At 39.1% G+C, this 25,635-nt stretch overlaps 4 protein-coding genes across 6 annotated transcripts; 2 read left to right on the plus strand and 2 right to left on the minus strand.

Moving 5' to 3' along the window:
* Window positions 1-1,367: 1,367 nt before the first annotated feature.
* LOC103382846 (ras-related protein Rab-19-like) lies at window positions 1,368-14,096 on the minus strand. 2 transcript variants are annotated; one of them, XM_025057400.1, is made up of 5 exons: window positions 14,031-14,096; window positions 6,397-6,676; window positions 3,340-3,523; window positions 2,341-2,444; window positions 1,368-2,259 (listed from the first exon to the last, which is right to left on the minus strand). In XM_025057400.1, exons 2-5 carry the CDS (start codon window positions 6,589-6,591, stop codon window positions 2,086-2,088), a joined length of 657 nt encoding a protein of 218 aa, XP_024913168.1. In that variant the 5' UTR covers window positions 6,592-6,676; window positions 14,031-14,096; the 3' UTR covers window positions 1,368-2,085. The 2 variants fall into 2 exon arrangements, with proteins under 2 accessions (XP_024913168.1, XP_008314000.1); XM_008315778.3 differs by lacking the exon at window positions 14,031-14,096 and having other exon boundaries at window positions 6,397-7,345.
* On the plus strand, window positions 8,189-13,966 carry LOC103382845 (tetraspanin-8-like). The gene is made up of 9 exons (XM_008315777.3): window positions 8,189-8,447; window positions 9,683-9,748; window positions 10,209-10,322; window positions 10,415-10,489; window positions 10,618-10,716; window positions 11,787-11,873; window positions 11,968-12,027; window positions 12,109-12,192; window positions 12,281-13,966. Exons 1-9 carry the CDS (start codon window positions 8,367-8,369, stop codon window positions 12,383-12,385), a joined length of 771 nt encoding a protein of 256 aa, XP_008313999.1. The 5' UTR covers window positions 8,189-8,366; the 3' UTR covers window positions 12,386-13,966.
* A 617-nt stretch (window positions 14,097-14,713) lies between the features above and the next one.
* On the minus strand, window positions 14,714-16,489 carry LOC103382844 (myosin heavy chain, fast skeletal muscle-like). The gene is made up of 2 exons (XM_008315776.3): window positions 16,331-16,489; window positions 14,714-16,292 (listed from the first exon to the last, which is right to left on the minus strand). Exon 2 carries the CDS (start codon window positions 16,163-16,165, stop codon window positions 15,074-15,076), a length of 1,092 nt encoding a protein of 363 aa, XP_008313998.1. The 5' UTR covers window positions 16,166-16,292; window positions 16,331-16,489; the 3' UTR covers window positions 14,714-15,073.
* Window positions 16,490-16,577: 88 nt separating this feature from the next.
* Window positions 16,578-22,176, plus strand: pus7l (pseudouridine synthase 7 like). 2 transcript variants are annotated; one of them, XM_008315774.3, is made up of 10 exons: window positions 16,578-16,681; window positions 17,834-18,665; window positions 19,342-19,501; window positions 19,602-19,821; window positions 20,270-20,368; window positions 20,484-20,568; window positions 20,656-20,821; window positions 20,902-21,028; window positions 21,229-21,282; window positions 21,517-22,176. In XM_008315774.3, the coding sequence occupies exons 2-10, from the start codon at window positions 17,849-17,851 to the stop codon at window positions 21,829-21,831; spliced, it is 2,043 nt and encodes a 680-aa protein (XP_008313996.1). In that variant the 5' UTR covers window positions 16,578-16,681; window positions 17,834-17,848; the 3' UTR covers window positions 21,832-22,176. The 2 variants fall into 2 exon arrangements, with proteins under 2 accessions (XP_008313996.1, XP_024913167.1); XM_025057399.1 differs by lacking the exon at window positions 16,578-16,681 and adding an exon at window positions 16,835-17,073.
* Window positions 22,177-25,635: the final 3,459 nt, after the last annotated feature.

Here is a 25,635-nt window from a genome sequence, read left to right on the forward strand (position 1 = left end):
TTGATATCCTTGGCCAACATTCTGGAGGCCAACAGTGACCCATGTACAAAAATCGCACTAATGGTTGTTTTTGTGGCCCCAGAACTTAATAAAACAAACAAACTTTAACCCGATTTTACTGAAACACACACAACAGAAACACAGTTCAAACTCATTTACCAGCCCCCCCGTATACAAATGTGAGGCATAAATCTGTCACTGGAGAAAGTGCAACAAAAATCCCTAACCTGCAGCTTCCTGCTTTGAGGGAGTTTCTACAAACGGTCGTTCTCCAGAGTGCAGCAGCAGAGGATCGCAGCTCAAGGCAACGTAGCGGCAGTGGGGCATGACAGGAAGTTTGGCAGAAAAATAATAGAAATAGCATGAAGGAAATAAGAAAAAACACACCGAAAATAGACGAGTAAAGGGTACTTTTGTTGATTTTGGCCGCAGGTATCACTGTAACCCCTACAGTGATACCTCTCCTATCGCGGTAGTTGTGTTCCAAGACCCACCTGTAAAAGTAGGTTCAAGATGGCTTTCATATTATTTCCGTATATATTTACCCCTTACGAACCTCCCCTACACTGTTATCAACCCTCCCTAGACTGTATTACTATTTCCCCATACAATTGTGCACAGTAGAGTTATAAAATAGCGACGCAGAGCGAAGTGAACGAGAGACATTAAGATACATAAGCCAACCAGCGTGAGGAACAGAAGATACTCAATTAGCCAAGTATGCTGCGTACGATCTCGCCTCGGTAAACAAAGCTACGAGCGATCGTTTGCAAATGCGATAGTCTCAATTTCGAAACAAGAATCCACATTTTAAAGCCAAAACTTTTGTATGTTTAATTATTTTATAAAGTTTCATTTAAAAGTTTATTTTTTGCTATATTTCGCGAGATCGGATTAACAAAAAGATCCGCGATGTACTGAGGGAGGAAAAGGAGAACCGTGATATAGAGAGGGAACACTGTATTTTCATTCACATTTCATTTCCACATTTTTACGATAGTAAACCTTGTACGATAAATACCTAGCACTGCAGGGTGCTAGTAATTTCCTTTAATCTAATAAAAACCCCAGCAACAGGTAAAGATAAAAAGCACCACAGCATGATGCTAATGCTACCACCACCACGCTCTACAGTGGATATACAGTAGTGTTCCTTTGGTGAGGTACGATGTTATTTTTTAAACTTTTTTTTAGAGACGAACTAATTGGATATTTTAACATTTGTGGTCCAGACTAATATAAAAAAAAATAATGACATGTACGGTATATCCAGTAACCTGGACCAGCAATATTGTTTTTATCCACCAGGGGGCGTATGATACTGCAAGGGGTCATTCATTTTATTGAAATAATTTTATATAGAAAAATGTTTTTAAATGTTTATTATTATATACCGGACAATATATATGTTTAATTTAATTTATTTTAAAAAATGACAGCAGAGTTAACGGAACCGAAGTTAAACTTTATCAACCTTGTATAATTTAATCGACCTTCCCTTATTTTAAATTTCACACTAATGTTTTAAGTAAAAACATAAGTCTGAATAACGTGTATACATAATCACCAGACAATATCGACATTGACCTTCAACAGTGACAAAAAAATCGTATGACAACAGCTGAACTTGAGTTAATAATATATAAACAATTGTAAAATTGACAAATTTGGCTTCAGGTTTTCGCACAAGGAAATCTGATATTTAGAGTACTAAAAAGAGTATTTTTATATCCACTGTTAGCTGAGATGAGCATGTGTAAGTGTAAGTTATAATAATGTGTAATTATGTGACTTAACGATTTGAATTAACGCCACCGCTGGTATTGTAACACCTCTGTCCGTAGAGGATAGAAACAGGAAAATTAAACATGGTCACTTCCTGTTACTTTGACACAACACTGATCACACGTATGCAGTGCTGCCTTTGCCGCAGTTTTATCTCAACAGCAAAAGTGCTAACTCTGCAGCATGGGTTGGAAAATTCCCAAATCCTCCTGGATTTTCAACGCATTTGATGCATTTGCGGTCTTTCCCATGCGTTTTTCTTCTTCATTTTCTTCTCTTCTTACTGTTGTCAAGATGGTATCAACAACATGTCTTCTTCTCTGGTGGCGTGTAGGTTCCAATGCTACCATTTATCGGTCTAGAGTTGGTCGCCAGGGACACTCCAGGTAGGTCCCCCTGCTGGACATTGAGTCCATTGCGGTAGAGTAGCTCCCTGGCCATCATTATAAAGGCTTCTTCGACATTCTGGCTCTCCTGGAGACAACATTTGGATGAGAACATGAGGTATAACTATCGCTCCTCTGTGGTTTTTACAGTACAGCGAACTCTCTTTACCTTGGCAGATGTTTCTAGAGCAGCAAGTATTCCTTTGTCCTTTGCCAGATTGCAGGCGTCTTCAAAGAGAACCTGCCGCTCGTTCTCCAGGTCACATTTGTTCCCTAGACAGAGATGATGTTGACACTCGTAGGTAGTTTTAGACAATTTTCTACGTATTTGCCACTACATTTGAATATATATATATATATTAATAATTTATGTGTATAAAATCAGTCAACGGTACAAATAAAAACATTTCTAAAGCCACACCTTGGCAAAGAATGGTCTAAAGTATGACTTTTAATTACCCTGAGTGTGAGTTGATTGCTGTGTGTTCCAGACTAATTACGTTTTCACGCAGAAAAAATGGTGTTGGGAACATTGTGCTTTCATTCCAAGTATTCAGGTTAAGAATTTTAGTGGTAATCAAATTCACTGCAGCCTCTCACAACAATAGTTTGGTTAACATGTGATTGCAGGTGTGACCAAAATCTGACCCAGGGACATAGTGTGGCACTCAGACAGGTTTTCTGTGGCCCATGAATTCATTCCTTCTTCCTTCTTTTTTTTTCTCCTACACTGTTGGTTAGCTAATAATATTTAGGCAAAGATGTTTTTTGATTTTGTAGAAACTTCTATGAATTTTTTTTCTGTTAGCTTTAGCTATCCTTTTTAGCTATTTTTTCCTGGAGTTTTTAGCAAAATTATTTAGCTAATTACTTTTCTGTTGACTTAGTACTCACTGTTGACTCACTGGCTGACCAGCAATTTTTTTTCTGAAGTGTTTTGTTTTTGCTAATTTTAGCATGAATGCATAAACTAAGTTATATTGTGTTAAATACTTAAATTCTCAATTAACAATTAAGTATTTGGGGCCAAACATTAACTATTAGTTTGACCTAGCCTAAGAAACTGCCTGAGGACCTCATTATTACAGTCTACAGAAGAAGCACTTACAGCTCAGGTCTTTCTACAATGTTGAATAGGGTCACCTCGAAAAAACACACACACACTTACCTATAAGCACCAGCACCACATTAGCCGCCCCGTACAGCTCCACCTCTTTGATCCAGTGAATCACAGAGTCAAAGGTGGAGCGACGTGTGATGTCATAAGCGATCATGGCACCATGAGCACTGCGATAGTAGCTCTGAGTGATGGTACGAAACCTCTCCTGACCTGCCGTGTCCCAAACCTGGATCTGTTACAAATACACAAACACAAGGAGGCGATCAATCTTTAATTTGTGAAACCAATTAATTTGGCTGCACACACATTCACACAAACTCCCCAAGCGTCTGACAGATCATGTTTGCATGGTAACAGCAGTTATAGCAACCAAACCAGACTGCAGTTTGTTTTTCATTCCACTGTGAGACACCTGCCTTTCTGCTTTGACAGTAGACAGTGAGTAAAAAAACCCCAAAACAATTTACAGTGAAATACATAAACACAATTTTCTTTACTACTGTTTGACATCCTCTGTACTTAGGCCTTCAATTTTGGTAATAAAAACTCCCCATAATGCATCTCAGAAGAACAAACTGCAGCTGGTGATTTTGTTTCAAACACAGCCTGATGAAGTACCTCAAAGATTTAATAAATACAAAAATGAGAGAAATAATACCTAAAGTATAACATAGCTGATGTTTGCAGTTTAATCTGGAGCTTGGGCAATGTGGAAAAAAGGGACGCACAGAGTTTATTTCATTAGATTGTCTTTTTTTTATAAAATGGCAAAGAGAATTTTATTCTGTCCAATTCTGACAGATTCACCAAAGAAGTATGGACTGGGACACCTCAGGAGACTCATCTGGAATTTACTGGAAACTACCCTTAAATGACTGCATCTGTTACTTGGCAAAAAGGCTACACTCCTGACTAATAAGACCCCAGAGGCTAATAATAACCTTGGTGTTTTTCTATCTTATAAATTCTTTAAAAAAAAAAAAAAGAAAGGAAAACAATCCTTAAAAGTAACAGTTTTTAGCATTTAGCATGTAGGCACTACCCAATTGCATTTAACATCTAACCAGCAGCATTTAGCATCTAACTAGTAGCATTTAACATCTAACCAGTTGTATATAGCATCTAACCAGTTGTATTTAGCATCTAACAGTAGGATTTAGCATCTAACCAGAAGCATTTAGCATCTTAGCATTTGACAGTAAAGTTGACTTTGATTTTGACTTTGATACCAGTAGCATTTGACATCTAATGGTAGGATTAAGCATCTAATCAGTTTCATTTAGCATCTAACCAGAAGCATTTAACTTCTAGCAGCCTAACTATTTCCATCAGCCCTTTAGTCTTAGTTACCAGTCACATTACTGACTCATCCACAGAATATTTGTGTTCCTGTGGGTGTGTCTCTGTGAAGTTACAGGGAACCTAAAAGAAGTTCTGCATAAATGGAACATTTTAATCATATCATTATACAGTACTAAAGGACATACATTTAAAGCATCATGTCACACACAGATTCATACAAATACACTTTATTAATGAGCAAAAACTAGTAATATGAGCAAATGTTCTTTTCCACTAACTCAAAATATATATTTTAAGAACGTCTTCGCATCGCAGAACCTGTTGGTGGCAGAATAGCTAATCGCTAATCACCTTGTTTTCTATTGTAGTTGGCAAATATGAGTCATAGTAACAAAGGAAATAGTCCTGAGATTAAATAAACTGCTGAGTCTTTTTATACCCTACAGTTTCCATTTTTAACGACTGAGGTTGTTTGTTTTTTTTTTTACCTCCAACAAAAGCTGGAGCAGAAAAGCTTGAACGGCAGGTTTTTCACGCGAGCACCTGGTCAAACTTGTTTGGGACATAAACCGACTGCCTCAAAAGTGACAAGTTGAGTTTTATTTACAACTGTACCTGCATACACACAGGCACATACACACACAGACACACACGTAAGTTCTTATCTAAAACTGGACCTGAACGTTTGCTCTTACACCACAAACTGTCATTTCCTGTTTTCTCTGCTCATAGTCTAACTTCATATTTGACTGCAGGGCCTGCAGCATGAACCTCAGGCTGTACTGTCACAAACAGCTGACTCCACAACACTCTGTATGAGGGCAGTGACATTTACTGTGACTATAATCAGGTTTGGGGTTTTTCCAGAGTTTTGCTCTGGTTTTCCAAGCATTTTGAGGAAACGAGTAAGAACAGCACTCATAATGAGATGTTTTATTATGTTCTGTTTATTCTTTTAATAGTCAGCCATAAAAGGTTTGTTTCCCATTGTGGGAAGTTAGTGAGGCTGTAGTCAGTATAACATTAGATTATTGTTTTTATTTTTTAAAGAACCAAGAGATGTGGAGTCATGTTATGAAATTCACTGATTTTGTCAAAAAGCAACCACATTTTCTCAAAATTTGATAGGTTTTTACAGAGAGTCAGCCTTGTTTAATTTAATGGCTAAAATGGCCTCTTTAATTTAATTATTTCTTTTTTTGGCAAACTATGGCCTTTGGGCTGAATATGGCCATTGGGCTTTTTTTAAAAATGTTTTTAATCCATTAAAAACAGCTACAAAGTTCTCAGACTGCATTTATTTGTCCTTAACCCAGCCTCTGATTTGAACCACTTGATGGAGCATAGCAAAATTGTTTGTGCAAATTCATTTAATCAAATTAAGTGAAACTATTTCATCATATATATTTTTTGTCTTGTACATTGAGCGGTAGCAGAGTTCCAGAGTTCAAGTCCAGCAGATACAGTATATTTTCACCCCTTGTTCAACAACGGTCATCACAACAACGCACTGATGGCAGGTCAACGGGGGACACACTGTGGTCACAGTTGGTGCTACAAAATGTGCATGTTTGTTGTTTGCAGCTTTTGAAAAATATGGTTGCCTCCCAACCACCCAAAGTAATTAGTCAGGGCAGATGATTAGTTATTGTAATTAACCATTAAATTGAGCATAATTGACCAAAGTTCTGAACAGTTTCAAGTGTTTACAGCTGCTTTAACAGATACGTCCAATGATGTTCAACATAAGGCGTGCTTCTGACGTCCGTGGTTTATACATTGAGGGCACACTCAGTGTCTTACCTTTACTTTCTTTCCCTCGATGTCAACTGTGCGCACAGTGAAGTCCACACCAATGGTGTTCTGCTGACGCTCTGCGAAAATCCCTGATTTGAAATTCTGTACCACGCAGGTCTTCCCCACATTAGAGTCCCCTATCAGGATGATCTTGAACAGGAAGTCGAAGGAGTCATCATGCTCAGTTCCCAGGTTCTGCATGATTGTGGTTGGTTTTGAAGAGTTGAAGTAGAGGAAGTCAGCCTTCCTGTACCGTGTAGGAAATGTGTCAACTCCACTTCTCCTCCTTGCAGTAAAGTTTGGAAAAAAAAGTGGTGCAATTCACAAGTTAGCCTGTGTCTCATAAACAATCAATTTCTCCAGCATTTCCTGGTAAAGGTTTTCAAAACATGATGGCGTTCTGTTTGGTGATAAATATATTCGAAAGGTTATATTCATCCAGTTTCACATCTGCTGCTCCTTTCAGCCTTCACGCAGTCGTTGACCCACTTATTGACCCACAGCAAAACAAGGCATCCTTCATGTCCTCCTGCACAGGTGGAGTTAGCTGCCAGTCCAACAGTACAAAACACAAATGATTTAAAACAGAGTAAAAATCCAGTCAAAGTTGAAGAAGCTTCTTTGTGTTCTCTGTCTAGTCCATCTGCTGCTCACTCGTTCACACGTGTCAGGTTCTTTCCTGTTCACTGTCTTTGTGTTCTCCTGTCATCAGTCTTTCCTGTTACTGACTTACACCCCCGGTGACTCTTTCTTTCTTTCTTTCTTTCCACACCACCTGTGGTAACAGTAGAAACCCGCCCTACCTGTCCTGTGAAAGGCCCTGCCTTGTTGCCAGATGCATCCTGGGTAATGAAGTCATTTCAAGCGTCGACAACCAAAACTGAAACAACTTGGCGGGTGAATTATTAACCAGGGATATAATATACAACCAGACCGACACAGCACTGAGCAGCATTTAAGGATAACTTCCTCTGTGCTTTTTTAAAAAAATGTTGTGTGAAGTGAAGATGACAACACTGTTGTCTGACTTCCTGTTAAAATGCTGCATGAAGTCCCCAAAGTCATGCCCTTTTCTTCATCTTTAGTTATAAGCAAATATCACAGCAGAATTTAAAATATTAACAAAGTTTGGAATAATAACAAAATATATTTAACTGCATTTAAAGATTTTAGATTATCTTCTGACAGCTTTGAATTTTGACAGCTATCTTTTTTTATATGATGATTAACAATAATTGTGTTTTCTTATGAGCTAATTTGTCACTACAGTTTTAGCCACTGTATTTCTAGGGCAATTCTCAGTCGTCTTGCTTATTTTGTCTTTCTTTATTTCTTTTTTCGGGTTAAACTATAGTGTGGCTATTTTTCAAGAAGATTAGAAGGTATTTCCTGGCAATGTTTTATCTTATTGGGTAATTAATATTTCAGGGATTACACTAAGATGCCTTCTTTTTAGTTTTAGCTATTAGCATTTAGCGTTTTTTAGCGTCTTATATAGCTATTTTTGACAGTTTTGGGTCTATTTGCTATCTAAAAAATAGTTTTAACCATAATTTGGCTTCATAATACTTAAACTTCGAGATGACTTTTGGCAGTCTTTGACGGTAACTTATATAATTCACATTATATAATATTTTAAAATATAATATTTTATGGTATTTTTTATTTTACGGAAGTGGTGAAACCAGAATAGCAACATAATAATAATAATAATACTTTCTAAATCGCATATTCTGTGATTAAAATAGAAACCAACAGATTCTTCTGTTAATCGTCGTTTCTCCGATCGCATCTGAAGGCAGCACCTGCTCCTCATTCAGTGCCTACGTCCTGATGACGTCGTGTGCGGTCAGACCACAGACGCCCTCTGTGTTCAAACCTTCACAAACAGCAGTAAATACCTAGTTTATGAGAGAAAAAAGGTGGTGCCGGAGACTCAGACTAACGGTGGAGAGAGACGCGGCCGCAGCACCATCATGCAGCAGAGCTCGGTGATCGTGGTGGCGGACAAAACCACCATGAAACGGCCGTTTATCATGGCAAACACTGTACATATGGTATGTAAACTGCTCCTGTAAATGCATCCCTGAAACACGAGGCCTATTGATTTATTATTGATGCTAATTTTTTTTAAGATTTTTTTTTTTAATTTCCTCTCTGGTGAAATGTTTGCATTGCAGTACTGCTGTTAATTATTTACCCTGACCCTAAATCATCCTGACTCAGTCTATAAATAACCAGAGAAAGATGAGGTTTCACAGGGATGCTGCAGCGACTCCATTCCATCAGAGGTGCAATGTCTGCAATAATGCTGCAGCGACTCCATTCCATCAGAGAGAGGTGCAATGTCTGCAATATTTTTTTAATAAGAAAATGTGAAAAGCTCAGAGAAATGACTGAAATCCACAGTAAGGAAGTACAGACGTAGAATCACAAGTACAAGTTGAAAAATGCTCCTCTGTTGCAGATAATTATTAGTGTAATGCTAATAAGATGTACTGTGTTTGTGAGTTTCCCATCATGCACTACAGCCTCCTGTGATGTTTGTAATGAGACTGCTTTGTAAAGATTTTCAAAACTGATTTGCTTTAGTGACTCCTTAGTTAAAGTTACACCCTTTAGTATTTAGCTACACCTAGTGGTGTAGTTAAACGTTGTGGTTCAATATTCCTTACTTCACCATTTTTGTCCGAGCATCGGTGGACAGTTAGAACCCCCAGGGGGAGCTCTGCTTCCTTTATATTGTCATTATAGAAATGGTCAAATATATGTTTGTTTTATTTACATGTCATTTGCTCAAATGTGCTAATTCACTAACCAACTTTATTAGTATTTTTTTCATAATCTGTCTGGTATGTGTTAATGTCAATATGTGCTCATCCAACATGGCCGCCTCCTTAAAGAAGACCCTTATTGGATGTAAATTTAATCTTTGAGTGTACAGTACTAAGACCCATTCTGCTAACAGAAATACTGTCCAGTTTAGCTTTAAATAGTACGCATGATATATTTTTATATACATATATATTCCATTATATATAATTAAATATATATTCATATAAATTCATTATAATATTATATATTTATTAAATTATATTTACATATAGATAATATATTTATATATTTGGTAAAAAACAAAATATATTTGTAGATAATTTAAGTGTAAATAGTAATTCCCTTAGAAAAACTACTTTTGATACGTGTATCAGTATTGATAAAGAAAATTGAATATGACCTTTCAAAGTGTGTTAATGCTGTACGACTTACGTCATTATCTTCGTAACTCTTACAGGCACTGTGTTTCTCCATTCTGACCATGACAGTAGCGTGGCATAGAGATCTGGTCCAAACTGGCAAAGTAAGATTGTTTTCTGATTTTCTATCCCTGATGGCATCAAAAATATCTCAAAAATTGATCATGTATTCACTGTAGCTTTAAATACTACAGTATATTTAAAAGTGAAGCAGCAGAATTTTTATAGATTTTTTTTTTTTCCAAATCTGACGTGAATCATGCTTTAGCAATTTTTTTGTTGCACAGTAATTACTATGGTGGAGCTGGGTTCAAGCCCTGATGTCAACAAGCATCTGCCTGTTTAAGTGTCCTTGGGCAGGACAGTGAGTTATCTCCATGTGCTGAGGGGAGCGCTCCAAAGCCGACCCTGACCTCTGAACCCTTTGTTAGCCGTGCTGTGTCAGCAATACATCTTTGCCTGAAACATATGTATTAAAGAATATTTTCCAGGTGCCGTACACAGACAATATTTGTTCCTGGAAATGTGTTTCTGCTAACCCTGATGTGTTTTTTTCCTACACAGCTGGTTTCCAATGTTTCTGTGGTGTTAATGTACGTCATAGTGATCAGCTGCCTGCTGCTGTCGATGCTCGGGGTGTTTGGAGCCTGGAAAGGAAAAAGATGGTGTTTGATTCTGGTAGAAAATAATAATAATAAAAAAAATAATCGGTGTGTGTTTCTCTCTTGTGTTTTTGTGCCTTTCACTCATGTTCTTTTGTGTATTTGCAGTACGCGACAGGGATGGCAGTAGCCAGTCAAACAATTATCGTCAGGACGTCACTGAGCTACCAAGATATGTACGAGGTAAAGTGTGTAGCATGCCTTTCAATCGTGGTTACAGTAATGTGTCATATGTTTTCAGTGTAGCTACTGCAACAGCTAAAGAAACTATTCTCTTGCTGTGTTTCTTTTTTGTTTTTGTTTTTTTTTAGAAACGCGTTCTACGAGAAGAGGCAAAATTGCGTTCGATGATGCCACTCAGTGGAATGAGCAAAGCTAACAAGACCCTGCTGTATCGTATTCAGGAAGAAGTAAGAATCTACCATGTTACCTGCAAAATGCAAAAAATTAATAGAGGTTTAATAAAGTGCAAACACCTGAGTGCGGCTGTTCAAAGATACTGCATGGTGTAGATTTTTATGTGAAAAATACGGTAGTTAACACTAAAGCTCAACAATGGCATGATGCACATGATTTAGTTAAGCAACGATGCTGCAGTAACAAAATCTATACTTATAAGCTTGCAGCAGGTTAGGGTGGTAAAGGATAGATATGGTATTTTGCCAGTGAGTAAGGGAGGAAACCTATGAACACTTGAGAAAAGAAAGAAAAAAAAACATATCCTAAAGTTGACAACGCCTTCGTTAACAGGGACGTGCAGTGAAATCATTCACATTCTCCACAATGTTTTACAGTCGTGTCTCTCAGGTCGAAACATTTATCTTCCAGAGGTTGTTCCTGTTTCCTCACCGTATTACATTGCACGTTTAATTTTAGAAGTTGTATCACATTGGCAGTATTGTGTGTAGACCTGCTACTACCTCCTATAGATTTCACTTTTTACTTTGATTCACAAATTTGATTCAAATTCAGATAGCTGGTGGAGACAACTTTGGTAATCAGGTTTGCTAAGGCGGACATCGGTTTACGTCATCCTCGACCTACTGTGTTTCGTGGTTATGTCGCCGCCTCCCATAAATTCATTAAGTAAATCTTGTTCCATCATTGTGACGGAAACTAGTTTGCGAGCTGATTGGACAACTGCATCATCGTACTCCCCTATATGCTTAGCTTTGTTCCCAACAGCTGTTTGAATGTTATACATTAGATTGAGCTACATTCGCTTTCTTTCGTTTGTGTTGCTTTTTTGGGAACCCTTCATTATGGCTCCCAGGTATAAGCGAGACTCATGTGAGGTTTTTTATGGCCCAGATTTTGATGTTACCACCGTATTAGCGTAGGTGAGTTACATAGGTACTTGTGTACGCTATGTGATTTCCAACTTACCCGATTAGTTAAAATTTGGATTTTACAATCCTACATTTGAAGCTGTGTTTGGAACATTCCGAGAATTTGTAATTACTCTGGTTGTGTGTTCAAGTTTGAGTGCTGCGGTCTCATCGAGGGATACAAAGACTGGGGGCCGTTCATTCCTACATCTTGCAATTGTCAGAAACCAGGAAAATGTGTGAGTACTTTTCTTTATATGCACAGTTGCTCATTTGAGTTGCCAATCGTCGTTTTGGTCGTTTCAAGTGTCAGTGGTTTGTGATCTTTCACAGATTCGACTACGAGGCAGCGCCACACTCGGGGCTCCTAAGAACCATTACGTTTATCAAAAGGTGAAAAAACATGTGTATACTTTTAGGCTTTTTTCTCGTTCCATTGAAATAACCTGTGTTTGATTTCTTCTTTCTGCACAGCCCTGTCTGCCTGTTTACGTTTCAGAATTGAAGCTTGCATTTTCACTGGCGATGGCTATACAGTTTGGAAGTGGAGTGTTCTGGGTACGTAATCTTCTCAATCACATTATCCAAACTCAACAAGATGAACCTGCCTTGATCTGATCTGTGGTTTTCCGTCCCTTGTCCCCAGATGGTTTTACTAGTCATGAGCATCAAGCTAATGGGCCAGATCAAAAGAACACAGGAGTTCATGGCTCTTCTCCATTCAAACAGATATATTCCTGGTGCCTTTTAGCAACCTAGTCCCTTTTAGTACATATTCAAATTAACTTATAAACTTGCACATGTAAACACATTATGCTGTATACGACACCCTGGCTACATTTTATGCTATAGCCAAACTATGATTTTTTCCAAGTATTAATGCACGTTACCAATGCTGCAAAGTTAACCTTCATGTATAGAGTATAAAATTTGAATTTTTAACTCAATCTATATGCATATATGATATATTCGAACATGCTTTTAGCATCTCGCTTGAGGTTGTGTTCCAACGTCAATATCTAGCCAAATATTTAGAAACTTTTCACTGTTTTATTACTGTGTTATTTTAGGGTGTTTTCTTCTACCATCTCAATTGCCTTTACATCTGTGTTTCATAAGGCAATAATTAGTCCAGTGACTTTAACGGTACACGTTCAAGACATGCACGGATCACATTTCAACATGGCAACTGAAGAAACTTCACAGACTTTTTTCCGTTTGCTAACGCATTAAGTTGTCAGCACCAGGAAAACCATTATTTTTCCATCACTTTTCATAGTACCTGCTATGTAGCATCTTTCTGAAACAGTGTTTACAAGGTGCTTTGATTAAATTGTTAAAATATTGAATTATTGTGTGTTACAGCATTTATTTGGGTAAATAATCAGGTTATATGTGGAACTGATGCCTTGTTATGCAGATTGTATATTTCTTAAATTATTATATTTTTTAGATTTAGTTTTTTATTAAGGCTCATGTTTAATGTATAAATGATGTTAGAGTATGATTTTGTTTAGTTTTTTGGATGCACATCATGTAGACTTGGCAGTAAATTTCAAACCTAATCTTCAGGAGTGAAGGCAAAACGTGTGCACACTGCAGAGACTGTACTGTATACTGCCCCACCTGATACTACCCTCGACGACTGCAAGAAGCCTTTGCACCACACTGCTCACTGGATGTGCTGCCTGCAGTTGAAATGTCTTCCTGACGATAGTATTGTTCAATGAATTCTCTACAAACAGCTATCCAATGTCTACCTGTGCACTTTAACCATTTATGCCTAATATACATGTTCTATAGTGTTATGGATTTTGTTATTTTTATCACACACATAGTATTTTATTTCCACAATTTACAGAATGAAGTATTGTAATTTTTTGTACATAATGGGAATAAACAGCAGTTCTTGTATTGTTGATGTGTTATTTTGACAAATGTTGCAGAAATAAACACAAGTGTTTACCATTGAGCCAACTGTGGCCCAATTTTGTAAAGGAAAGACAAACTCCTCATGTAATTCACTGACTCAATCACTGGGCTGCTTTCTTCAATTCCTGCAATTACATCACTATTGTGTTCAACTAAACAGGTCCAGGTTTCACACTGAGTAATCACTCATGAAGTTTTTGTGACTTTTTGTTTGGGGTGCGTTGTGACACTGGACTATTCAGTAGCTGACAGCTCAGCTTTAAGCCTTTTTTTTAACTCACGGTAGTGTAGTGTAGAAAGTCCTCCATTAGGTATGTGTTTGACACCTTATTTTCCAAACTCTTAAAAAAAATACACCTACAAAAGGCCAAGTGCCAAACATGTTCCTACAAAAAGGCAAAAACATAATTAAAAAAAAAATTCTCTCTTTGCACACAAACACAATTAAAGAAAACAGGAATTACTTTGGAGCACGAGACGATCAAACACATTATCCAAACAGCAGGGTGAGATGCTCTGGCACTGAATCCATGTTGAGCTGGAGCTTAAATACTGCCTTTCTCAATTGGAGGCCACGCCCTCCAGTACTCAGGCTCGTCAGCTCAGGATTCAGTGCAGCTGTAGAGAGAGGACAACAACAACACACCAACACTACACATCTCATTTTTAACTTGTGCGACTAATTGCCCACAGGATTCAGGTTTTAAAAGACTAAGGTTCAGATTTTTCTGATCATTTTAGACAATTACTTTATCCACATTTTATGCAAAAATGTATTACAATTTTGCCTTTGATCTTTTTGTCACTCAGCTTTCTTTCATGCACTCTGAAGCCATTCACACTTCAGTGGGACCGTCTTTACCCCCGTGTCTTAAACAAAATAAGCTGAAACGAGGGTGATATTTTTAAATGTTTATTATAAAAATTCTGGAATAGAACAGACTAAAAAGAAAAAGAAGGACAAGCATTCTGCCAGGGCCACTCAGTTTCCAACTACTGCACATTCACTGATGCCTGAAGCAATGTTTCCCATAAAACTTTAAAATGTGATTTGGACATCTTAGAAATTGAAAATAATCACAAAATAGTAAAATTCAAAATAGATTATAAATAAATATTAAAATTAAACTGCAATGCACTGTGATAAATAAAGAACATTTTGTCCTTTTAAGACCTGAGCACTGAGGGCTACAAAGGACTTTGCAAAACACATGCATTTATTTTCTCTTTAAAACAAACAAACAAACAAAAAAACAACTTCCATTACTCTTGCCCTTGCCTGTAACTGTGCTAATCCAATCCAAACTGCACTCAACGTTCTGTTCATGGCAGATTACAGAAAGTTCATGGGAAAAAGTCTCCGAGTTTTGGGTGGAATTCTCATCAGTAGTTGGTCTAGCTTGCTTGCCCTGATCTGAGCCACGTAAGAATCCGTTACATTTCATCTTGGTCCTGCTCCACCTCTGCATTTGAACTCATCTGGTCACGCCCTCACCCTCGGCTGTTGTCAATGACCTGAGCTGGCTCGTTTATGAGCACGCAACTCAGTCCTTAAACTTTTCTTGAGTCCAGACCTGCGTCGACACATCAAATCTCTCTCTGATGTGCCTTTGAATTTGTCTTCCACACCTTCAAAATTCTGAAGCTCTTTGCGGAGCTTCCCAATTTTGTACTGGAGATCGTGATTCTCCTTGTTAACGTTCACTTTGGCCAAAAGGAGTCCATCACAGTACCGCGTTAGGGCCTTGTCAAATGTGACCTTATCTTGCAGTTCGCAGATTTCCTCTATGAGAATCTCATTCTCTTTCTGAACAGCATCAATATTAGCTTTCATTTTATGACATTTCTCTACCTGAGGTTTCACTTTTTCATACTGCTCGTTCAGATCCTGAAGTCGGCCCTGGAGGCTGTATTTGAACTCTGTCTTGTTCTTAATGGCGGATTCCAGTGCCTCGTAATTTCCCACTATCCCTTTAGTATCTCTTAGTTTTTCCGTCAAATCCTCAACCTGTCGTTGGAGGTTGATATTATCCAAAATGAGAGCTTCGTTCTCCTCTTGTCTTTTTTTAATTTTCTCTTCCAGGTGATTTTGCTTGAAGAGTGTCTTATGTACTTCGTGAACCTGCTGGTACAGTATGAACTTAGTCTGACTCAGGGTTTTGTTTTCCGTCTTAACAGATTCGTAAACGTCTTCCAAAGCTGTGTAATCACAAAGTTTCTTCACAGTTTCGATGATTTTCTGTTGGAGACAACTGTTACGCTGTATTAAAAGTTGATGCTTCTCTTCAGCCAACCTCTTTTTTTTCTCCAAAGCAATATAAGCGTGGAGTTTGGTGTGACACCTCTGTACTTCTTTTTCCAGGTACCTGTTTAGATTTTTCACATCTTTATTGGTTGCTTCGAGCTCCTTATAGGAGTGTTGCATTTCCTGGTAACTGACATCGTGGATTTGCTCACTGGAGCTGCCGCTGGGTTGTTTCGTGGCTGCTGTTTGACCACACACTGAACAGACATTTGCACACTTTTGTCCCTCACTTTCAACATGCTGGAGGTGAGTGTCTCCACAATCCTGTGGGATTTCCTGTTTACATGTAACCATTGTGTTATTTCATGGTATGGATACTACTGATACTTTTATTGTAAATAAATACAACACCAATTGGTAATGAAAAATATTCTCGGGGATTTTGTTTTTTACAGCAGTTGGCATCCATAGTGTTGCATCACTACACACGCTGTTTTCTTCTTGTCCTCTGTCTTTAACCTACACACGCTGTTTTCTTCTTGTCCTCCGTCTTTAACATTAACCTATTTACTCTAATAAGCACTCTTTGCTTTAAACTACAGTTGGCATCCATAATGTAGACACAAATAACAGGAATGAGGATCGAAATGTGACATCATTTTCTTCTGCCTTTGAACAGCAGAGGACAAAAAACATGACATCATATTTTACAAAATTACACAGGTCCTCACAGTGTAAGCATTTCATTTAGTTATATGATATGGAAGGGTCTGACTAAATAAATGTGTCACAAATTACATCTCTATAAGAATATATTGTATCTTTCATGTATCCTGGGTAACATTTTGTATTTTTGTATCGCTTTAAATGGTATGTATAAAACACGCTAAGAATAGCCTAAATTCGACAAACTATATCAATAGCCAATAGCAAAATAACAACAAATGTATCAAGAGATAACGTAAATTAAGTGAGGGCAAGACATAAGTAAAAATAATACAAATCTTACAGGAAGATACCAAAACAATGAATTAAAATTAGCCAAAGGTTTTAGCCAAAAAGAAAAGAAAAAACACTAAAATGTGTTTATTTCGGCATGAACACTGCATTTGGCCCAACAGTAATTATTCGTGAATATTTCTTTATATTGTTGGTCCCTTTAAGGGAAGACACGTGACTGTCACGTGTTGCGGAAGTAGAGCGGACTGTCCCGGCGTGATTGTGTTTACATCAACAGCCTCTGGTGTACACAGCACATGCAGGTTAGTTTACTGAGGCACTTATTACGCCTCTACGAACGCTTGCTCGTTGTTTGCTCATTTAAAGGCGCTAACACGCTTTATTTTCTTTGTTTAACCTGCAGCAGCTCCCGCTCAAATGTCGAGACATAAAAATATTTAGAAAATATGTGGCTATTACAAATAAGAGTGACACATTGGTGCAGCAATAAAGCAGCGAATCTAGGGATGTAAATATTGAGTTTACGTCAACTAGGAGCACCTTTAATGACACGTCTAATATTACTTTGTGTTGATATGTGTCTATTGTCCTGCATTTACTTCCCACGTGTCTTTTTACACCTTTATGTATTGATGTAGTGATTGTAGCGCAAGTATGTACATTGTTCTGCATACTAAGGCTGCAGCCCGGTGCTGGAGGCTGTTTGGATTGTCTCAGTATCAGACCTGTTTAGTTATTCAACTTAACGATTATACCATTGTTATTTTGTTCGTTTAAATGGAGTCGAGAATTGTAATGTTGCGCAAAATAAGGAAAATGTCACATGCGTTTGCGTGCAAAACAAAGCTATTCACGAAAACAAATCAAGTCGTACTGGATCTTACGGAAATACAGATAATTTAGTTAACTTTAAACCTCAGCATTAATGCGTTATTTTGTTTCGAAATGTCTTGTCGAAAAGCATGGTGAAATCTGTTTATAATCTGTTAATTAATGCATAATTACCAGGACACACAGTTTGATAACGAATTCACGACATTAAATCTCTTTGTTTTTTTCCAGTTATAAGTGAAGGTGATGCAGATTTGCAACAACGTGACCATGAAGCAGGAGATCGATGGTGTCAGCATCCCTGCTTGCTTCATCTCCAGCCATGAAGGTTTTCATGGGAGCATCAAAAATTTTGTCAAAGACTTTGTGGTGACTGAGATAGACACTAATGGACAGTGGGTAAACAAAGAGGGCAGAGCAGCAGCAGGAGCAGATCAACCTGGTTGTGCCTCTCGAAATAAAGCCCACAAACCTGTGGATGAGTACAAGCAGAAAAATCATCTGTCCGTCACAGACTGTATGTACGTGTCAGGTGATTGTGGAGTCGATGTTTCCCCAGACAGTTTGGACTTGGGCATGATTTTAGGACAATCTGTCAGCAATGAGCTGGAGCAGTTTGTGTTGACTCTCCGAGACGAGAGGCCAACGAGGCAGGAGTTCTCTCTGGGATTCTTTGCTGACAAACAACTCAGAGCGAACGTCCACCGTGCCGTCAGACACCGTTTCCCCTTCCTCATGACCGTCACCATTCAGCCCGAGATCAGAGTGAGGGAGGATCCAGACTACAGGGAGCTTTCACAGCTCGTCACGGAGGACGAGGCTGAGGACTTTTTCAGATTTATAGATGCCAAAGTGCAGGGCTCGTCCTATACGTTTGGACCTGACGACAACAAGGAGCACAGGACAGCAGTTCACCACTTCCTGAGCCGGAAGTTTGGGAAACTGGTGGAGACGAAGAGCTTCAGCGATCAGGGGAGCACGGCCATCACGGTGAGGCTGCGAGACCGAGGAAGACCGAAGAAGAGGAGTGCAGATGAACGTAGCGAAGATGAAATTTACACGGGTAGGAACACAGGAAACTGAAGAGTTGGAGCTTGGTTGGTATATGACATACATGTCAAACTGAAGGCCCGGGGGCCAAATGTGGCACACCAAGCCGTGTTGTGTAGGGGGCCAAATGCGGCCCACCAAGCCGTGTTATGTGGCCCACGGGAGCTTTAAAGCATTTAGTAAAGGCCGTGCAACAGTTTATTAACCTGAGTCATTAAAGGTTTTTATAATCAATCAAATAATAATCAATTGCAGAAACATGTATTAGTGTGTTATGGAGTAGTTACATCTATAACAGCGGTCCCCAACCTTTTTTGTTCCAAGGACTGGTCATCCAAGGACCACCCATTACTACAGACCAGTAGTAAGGTGCTGAGCATTGAAGGATCATTCAATTTTCAAAATAAAACATCTTTTAGACTCTATTCTGTTTGATATGACAGAATCCGAATAAAGTAAATTAGTAAAAATTAAGTATATTTTTTTCCACTGTGTCCCACTGCGGCCCAGTACCAAATGACCTATGGACTGGTACTTGTCCGTGCACCGGGGGTTGGGGACCACTGATCTATACAGTCTTCCATTTACCAGCTCTTCAAAGGGAACTGTACTGCTAATGTGGCCCTTGGTAAAAATGAGTTTGACAGCCCTGGTATATGACATGTATGGTTCTTGGCTGCTGTGTCCAGCTTTCACTCTGTGTAAGGAGAACCTGGAGACTCTGGAGGCCATCAGCTACATGGCAGCAGCTCTCGGAGTCTTACCGTCAGACTTCACTTATGCTGGGATTAAGGACAAAAGAGCCGTCACATACCAGTCCATGGTGGTCAAGAAGGTCTCAGCTCTGAGGTTGGGATTCTTTTATTTTACTCTTAAGAAGTCAGTGACATTACTTTGAAAAACCTCCTAATGGACACCTGAAATCTGTCCTCTGTTGTTGTGTTTCAAGGCTGATGGAGAAGAAAGCAGAGTTTGAAAAGAGAGGTCTACGTCTGTCTCACGTCCGCTCCGTCAGCGAGCCTCTCAGGATCGGGCGACTGCAGGGAAACCACTTTGACCTGGTGGTGCGGGACTTGAGACCACATGGGGTCAGTGGTGCTCACTGTTCGAATGCCGACAGACACACGAGGCTGGCAGCACTAGTGAAGGAAGCAGTGGGGAATGTGAAGGTAATCAGACCTTAAAGCAATCGATATTAAAACATTATTAGCTTCATGATTTGTTCATAACTTGGTAACAACAGACTGTAGTCTTGTGTCTTGTGCTATGATACTAATGTTTTTTTTTGCTAATTTCTCTGGACATTTAATAATTTTAATAATCATTTAGATTAATCACAACTAAAAACAAATGTGAAAACACATGACTCCATTAATGGTTCCATAAAGATACAGATTTTTTTTGTTGTTGTCATATTTAGGTGTTGTCGAAATATCTCGATTAATCATGATTAATCACGATTAACTATATTAATGATTTATCGTGATTAATTTCAATCATTGGAAAACCTTTGGAAGAAAAAAATTTGAAACTATATTATATATATGCTAATAATATTCATTATGTTCAGTCTATTAAATTCGCTACAGCTGACACTTTTAACTTTGTTCGTTACAGGCCAGAGGTTTTGTCAACTACTATGGACCACAGAGGTTTGGGAGTGGACAGAGTGTTCAGTCAGACCGCGTGGGACTGGCTTTACTCAAGGAGGACATGGTAAGTGGACAAATACTGTGTTTCTGCTGCTCTCATCGTGGGTATTCAGAGTCCATCTGCCCACATCCTACACCCTGGGTCCTTTATGTTGTGTGTGTCTGTTTCTGTGTGTCAGGTCAGTGCTGTTCGCCTCTTCTTCACTCCAGAAAACGAAAATGATGACCCTCCAAATCAGGCCAAGAGACACTTCCTCCAGACGGGTGAGACTCTGTTTTATTATCTCCAATTTTCTCGAAGACGTTAAACAACAAATGTTTAGGACGTTGCGATTTTTTTTCCTGCATCAGACAACGCAAAAGAGTCTTTGGCTTTGATGCCACTATCAAAGGTCCGTGAGAGGCTGATGCTGCGAGCCATGAACCGATACGGTACCAGTGCAGACGGTTGTGCCCAGGCCTGGCTCAGTTTACCCCACAGCAGTAGGGTCTTCTACCTACATGCTTACTGTAGCAGGTCAGACTGAAAAACACAAGGAATTATGATCCAGGATCTGCCTTCTCCAAGTGAAAATTCACTTTAAGATTTTGTTTCAGGGTGTGGAACGAGGCGGCGGCTCACAGACTAACCACTCTGGGCCACAGTGTCAGGAAAGGAGACCTGGTGTGGACGCACGACGGACAGAGTCAGGCAGACGACAGTGGAGAAACGAGCTGTGCTCAGGTAACACGGCAGATGTTACAGATCCTCCATAAGGGTTATGATTCGAATTTCTTGAATAAAATAAGGACATTTTATCAAAATAAGTCTCTAGGACGGCAGATGTTACAGATCCTCCATAAGGATTATGGGTGTATGTTGCTAAGCTAGTTGATAAACCAGTGGATTTTACCACAGTAAAATCTACTTTATTTATTTTCCAGATTCATGTGGTGACGGACCATGAAGAACAAACGGGCGTTTTTGAACTTCAACATGTAAGTGGTTGATGCAAATAGCAACTAATAATTTACAGACAATTCTTGGCTTCTGTCTAGCTAAAAAATATTTAATGATATAAAAAAATGAGCCTCTGATTATCTACCCTTTTTTCTAAAAAAAAAAAGGAAAAAAAAGGCAAAAAAAAAGTGTTTGGGTAATAATATAGTATTTGCCTGCCTAAAATTTTTGCCCAGCCCTCTGCCTTGTATCACGTGGTTTCATTTCTCCAGGTTCAGCTGCCGATGCCTGGAAACACAGTGAAGTATCCAGAAAACTCCATGGGAACCTGGTACAAAGAAAGACTGTCCAGAGACGGACTGGGAGACTGTCGCTTCAGAGTCAGCGGCCTCAAACTGAACATTCCCGGCTGTTACCGCCCCCTGCTGGCCATGCCACACAACTTCAGCTATCAGCTTCAAGAAGCATCAAGCAAAGGGGGAGAAGAAGAAAAAAAGACGCAGGATTCGCTCGTCTTAAACTTCGACCTGGACTCGTCCTGTTACGCCACTGTCTGCCTCAGAGAGGTCATGAAGTGTGACCTCTAGTGGTCCGCTACGACATTTAGTTTCTGTGTATTCATGTTTGAAAAAAAAAGGCAGCTTTTTTATATCCCGACCTCATTCTATTGTGTCACAATTTTTTTTGTAACAGTAAAAAAAATGTGATACATATAAAAATTCAAGTTTTGTGAAGCTGATGAAAACCATCAGATCTGTATGAATCTAAATGTAGAAGCATTTAACCAGTATATGTTTTGTGCCATGAATAAACACACATATAATGGAGCTGGAAAAAAACAGTTTCATTCACGAATGTCGTTTTTTTCTACTCCTGCCACTAGATGGCGACAACGGATAACTTTCTCTGTCTACCCGCGGCGTAAACACATGCACTACTTTTTAAAAAATGCGACCCACTCATTTCCATTTAAAGTTTGACCAGTTAGACTACAAGTTGACAAAGATATAGTAAAAATGGCTCAACGACATTTACGACACCTGCCAAAAAGCCATAAAACAACCTGGAGCAATAATGCTTTTAAGTGCCAGCATAACTTTTTATGGTAATTTAAGCATTTTTTGACAGTGGTATTTAAGAAAACAACCCTGAAAGAACTGTCCTGATCAATAAATTGTATTTTATATGCGCACGTTCATTCCCTCCGGACATACATTCCACACTGTACCAGGTGTAAAAAAAAAAACCCAAAAAGGACTATATTCTGTAACTGTAAAGATGTGTTTAACTGTTGAGGGTGAGTTTTGACTTGCAGTCTGTCACCATAGATATAGTACCTGCCTGTGAGCTACACTCTCCGCCATAGTACCCATTAGCTGTAATGACTTTTTTTTTTTTTCTTTCTCAAAGATTTGGGTTAAACGACCCAAAAATGGAGCGCGGATCATTTAAAATTTTAACACTTCCTTGCCTCGGGAGCTGAACTCCATCTCGACTGATAATGTGAAACTGGTTTTTTGTTCTTGGCTGTCGTGCGCTCAGTGAGTCCCCAATATTGCCCTGGGTGAGATTACAAAAAAAGGCCTGTATGTTTAAAGTGTATAACCCTTAACTCTCCAGAGTCTCATTACATGCTATAAATACCTTCACAGTACCCTGTCTGTGGACGTCTTGACGGACGTCAGGAGTTTCACTCACAATTCTCCCATTTAAAATCACAGAAGTAAAATCCGAACGAAAATATACTTTGGATTAATTAGATCAGTGCAGAGACACATTGAGAAAATAAAGTAAAAAATGATGATGTTATACCACAAACGTTACATAAGTATTATGTAGTAGCCAAAAGATTGCCAAATTAGCAAAAAAAAATATCTCCAGTTCGTAGCCAGACATAGCTTAAATGTAGCTAAAATAACACAAAAATGAACACATATGACCAGACTTTGGGAGAGTCACGGACCAGAAGTGGGCCCTGGGCCACTGGTTTGACACACCTCACTCAAAGTTCAGCATTTCTGGTTCATTTCTGAAATGTAAAGGAATTCAACAATAGTGGAAAAGTGAAAGACAGAAAATAAACACAAATAAACCACTTGATTGACAGCTGGTCCAGAGTTTGTTCTTTGAAAACACAAGTTTGTTTGTGTCCATGTGTGAGTGGGCATGTGTGTGCGCGCACGTACGTGTGTGTTTGTTTATCCTCTTGTCTGTGTCTGCGACAGAGAAAGCAAAAAAAAACTTTCCTGGAAAGTCAACTACACTGCTGCAACTTCGAAACTTGCCACAGTGTATGTGTGTGTGTGTGTGTGTTGTTACAGTGTCAACAATCATTTTGACCGATGGCACAAAAGAAAACGACCCCGACCCATAGAATATATAGCATAAAAACCCCCCCCTGTGTTTAGTCTCCAAGTGTTCCTTTAGAAACTGCTCACATTCATTACAGTCATTTGTGACGATGATTTATTTAACTGTCACACCTACGTGTCACTCATGACTTTCACAGATTACTAAAGCTGACAAAGGTGCAGCTGCCGGAAGGGAAAAGTGAAAATCAGATCCCATAACGTTTTTCCTTTTCAAAATGGTTTTCCCACATGTATGTAATTCATGTTCCTCCACTGATGATTCTGTTCCTGCTGCACACGGTGACTGTGACTAACAATGTGAAAGAGAACACACATGCTTTGACACATGAGCCACGTGTAAACCACAGTGTCATTTAACAAAAAAAAAAAAAACAAACAAAAAAAAAACCCACAGGCTCCTGCAGCAGCCCACGGCCGCTGCTGTGTCAGTGGCCTACATTGGAGAGGCCTGTGTGTGGAAAATGCATTGACCTGGTCGCTGCAGCACAGCTACTGTATTGACAGGCAGTGAGGGTGGAGATGGGGGCCGGGGGGTGGGGGTGGGGNNNNCAAATCAGTGTGTCATGAGATTGACTGGCGGATCTAGAGCAACTCGATCCATTAGTCAAAAAGAAAGTGTGTGAAAAAGTTGGACGAGATGAATGAAAACAGTAAGGGTGGAGGGTTGTAGCCTGTCGTCAATTTAACTTCTTACAATCTGACAAAAACATTTTATTGATTTTATTTTTATGCCTGTGAATGATGACTGTTGCCGCTGGAGATGATTATTTCGATCAACCTTCTTAAAAGTGAGGCACAAAGTTGACATGAAATTTAGCTAGAAATGATAACGTTACACCAGAAACGTAACATAAGTGTTATGTAGTAGCCAGAAGATAGCAAAAAAGAAATCTTGCCAGATCGTAGCCAGACATAGCTAAAATTTAGCTAAGATAACAAAAGTTAACACAGACATGACCAGATGTTGGGGGAGTCATGGGCCAGAAGTGGGCCCCGGGCCATGGGTTTGATACACCTTACTTAAAGTGCAGCATTTTCTGGTTCAAACAGCAGTGCTACAAAAAGTAGCGTAAAAGTACAACTTTGAAAACCATTTGCAGGACTTTGGACACAAAAGAAAAACAGACGAATGAGGAAATGTAAAAAAAAAAAAAAAAATCTGAGTCATACCTTAACAGCTTTGATGACTTTTCTTTTTCGTTTTTCTCTTAATACATACAAGTACCCTGGAAATTCATACAAGGTCCAGCTGCAGGGTGCAGATGTTTTCCACTGAACTGCTTTTAAATCACGCCAGTTCCATTCAAACCACTGTCAAATCTGTTTACACAGCGCTGATTAGTTCTGACGGCTGCGACCGACACTTTCTCTGTGTTGCACATTTAGGCAGTGTTTAGATCTCATGTCACCCAGTGACAGTTCAGTGCCGCACACAGGAAGTGGTTCGCTTTATGTGAAGGCCAATGGTGGAAGAAGAAGGAAGAACGTCAGCAACACCGGCAGACAAGACAGAAAATACACAGATATCCACAGCTTTATATGTTTATTTCCTGGCAAAGCGAAGCGTTAGCTTGAATCCACATGACCTTTTTGTTTTTTTTTCCGCCATGATACGCTAACTTGGTGTTTTCCAACCTAGATAAATAGAGTGATCAGTTAATCGATAGAAATTTACGAATCCCTTGGGAGTTTCCTTTGGGAAATTTAGGCAAATAGAAGGCTACTAGTGTGAAACCTGGGCCTGTTTAGTTGAACACAATACTTATATACTTGCAGGAATTGAAGAAAGACAAAAGTCATTCTCAGGGTCACGGTGGCTGGAGATAATCACAGTAGTTATTGGGTAAAGGTTCCTCCAGGTTCTCCAGTCCATCACAGATCCAATTACCATACTGAGACCATGTGTTTCTGGACTACGGGAGGGAACCGAACCATTGACATTGACCAACCACTGGGATCTTCTTGCTGTAAGGACCTCTGTACCACTGTGTACCCTTCAGAGTATTTTCATAAAAAAAA

The sequence above is a fragment of the Cynoglossus semilaevis genome, chromosome 8, assembly GCF_000523025.1.
Source record: "Cynoglossus semilaevis isolate Cse_v1.0 chromosome 8, Cse_v1.0, whole genome shotgun sequence".
Lineage (NCBI taxonomy): Eukaryota > Metazoa > Chordata > Actinopteri > Pleuronectiformes > Cynoglossidae > Cynoglossus > Cynoglossus semilaevis.

What these genes read in the sequence shown, in the direction of transcription:
- LOC103382845 (XM_008315777.3), top strand. Translation starts at nt 8,367, where the DNA reads ATGCAGCAGAGCTCGGTGATCGTGGTGGCGGACAAAACCACCATGAAA. An exon ending in TGGCAAACACTGTACATATG is followed by an intron (nt 8,448 to 9,682) that starts GTATGTAAACTG and finishes TAACTCTTACAG; the next exon opens with GCACTGTGTTTCTCCATTCT. An exon ending in GTCAGAAACCAGGAAAATGT is followed by an intron (nt 11,874 to 11,967) that starts GTGAGTACTTTT and finishes GATCTTTCACAG; the next exon opens with ATTCGACTACGAGGCAGCGC.
- pus7l (XM_008315774.3), top strand. Translation starts at nt 17,849, where the DNA reads ATGCAGATTTGCAACAACGTGACCATGAAGCAGGAGATCGATGGTGTC. An exon ending in CTACATGCTTACTGTAGCAG is followed by an intron (nt 20,822 to 20,901) that starts GTCAGACTGAAA and finishes ATTTTGTTTCAG; the next exon opens with GGTGTGGAACGAGGCGGCGG. An exon ending in GCGTTTTTGAACTTCAACAT is followed by an intron (nt 21,283 to 21,516) that starts GTAAGTGGTTGA and finishes TCATTTCTCCAG; the next exon opens with GTTCAGCTGCCGATGCCTGG.
- LOC103382846 (XM_025057400.1), bottom strand. Translation starts at nt 6,591, where the DNA reads ATGCAGAACCTGGGAACTGAGCATGATGACTCCTTCGACTTCCTGTTC. An exon ending in TGTGGTGCTGGTGCTTATAG is followed by an intron (nt 2,445 to 3,339) that starts GTAAGTGTGTGT and finishes ATCTCTGTCTAG; the next exon opens with GGAACAAATGTGACCTGGAG. An exon ending in CTCTAGAAACATCTGCCAAG is followed by an intron (nt 2,260 to 2,340) that starts GTAAAGAGAGTT and finishes TGTTGTCTCCAG; the next exon opens with GAGAGCCAGAATGTCGAAGA.
- LOC103382844 (XM_008315776.3), bottom strand. Translation starts at nt 16,165, where the DNA reads ATGGTTACATGTAAACAGGAAATCCCACAGGATTGTGGAGACACTCAC.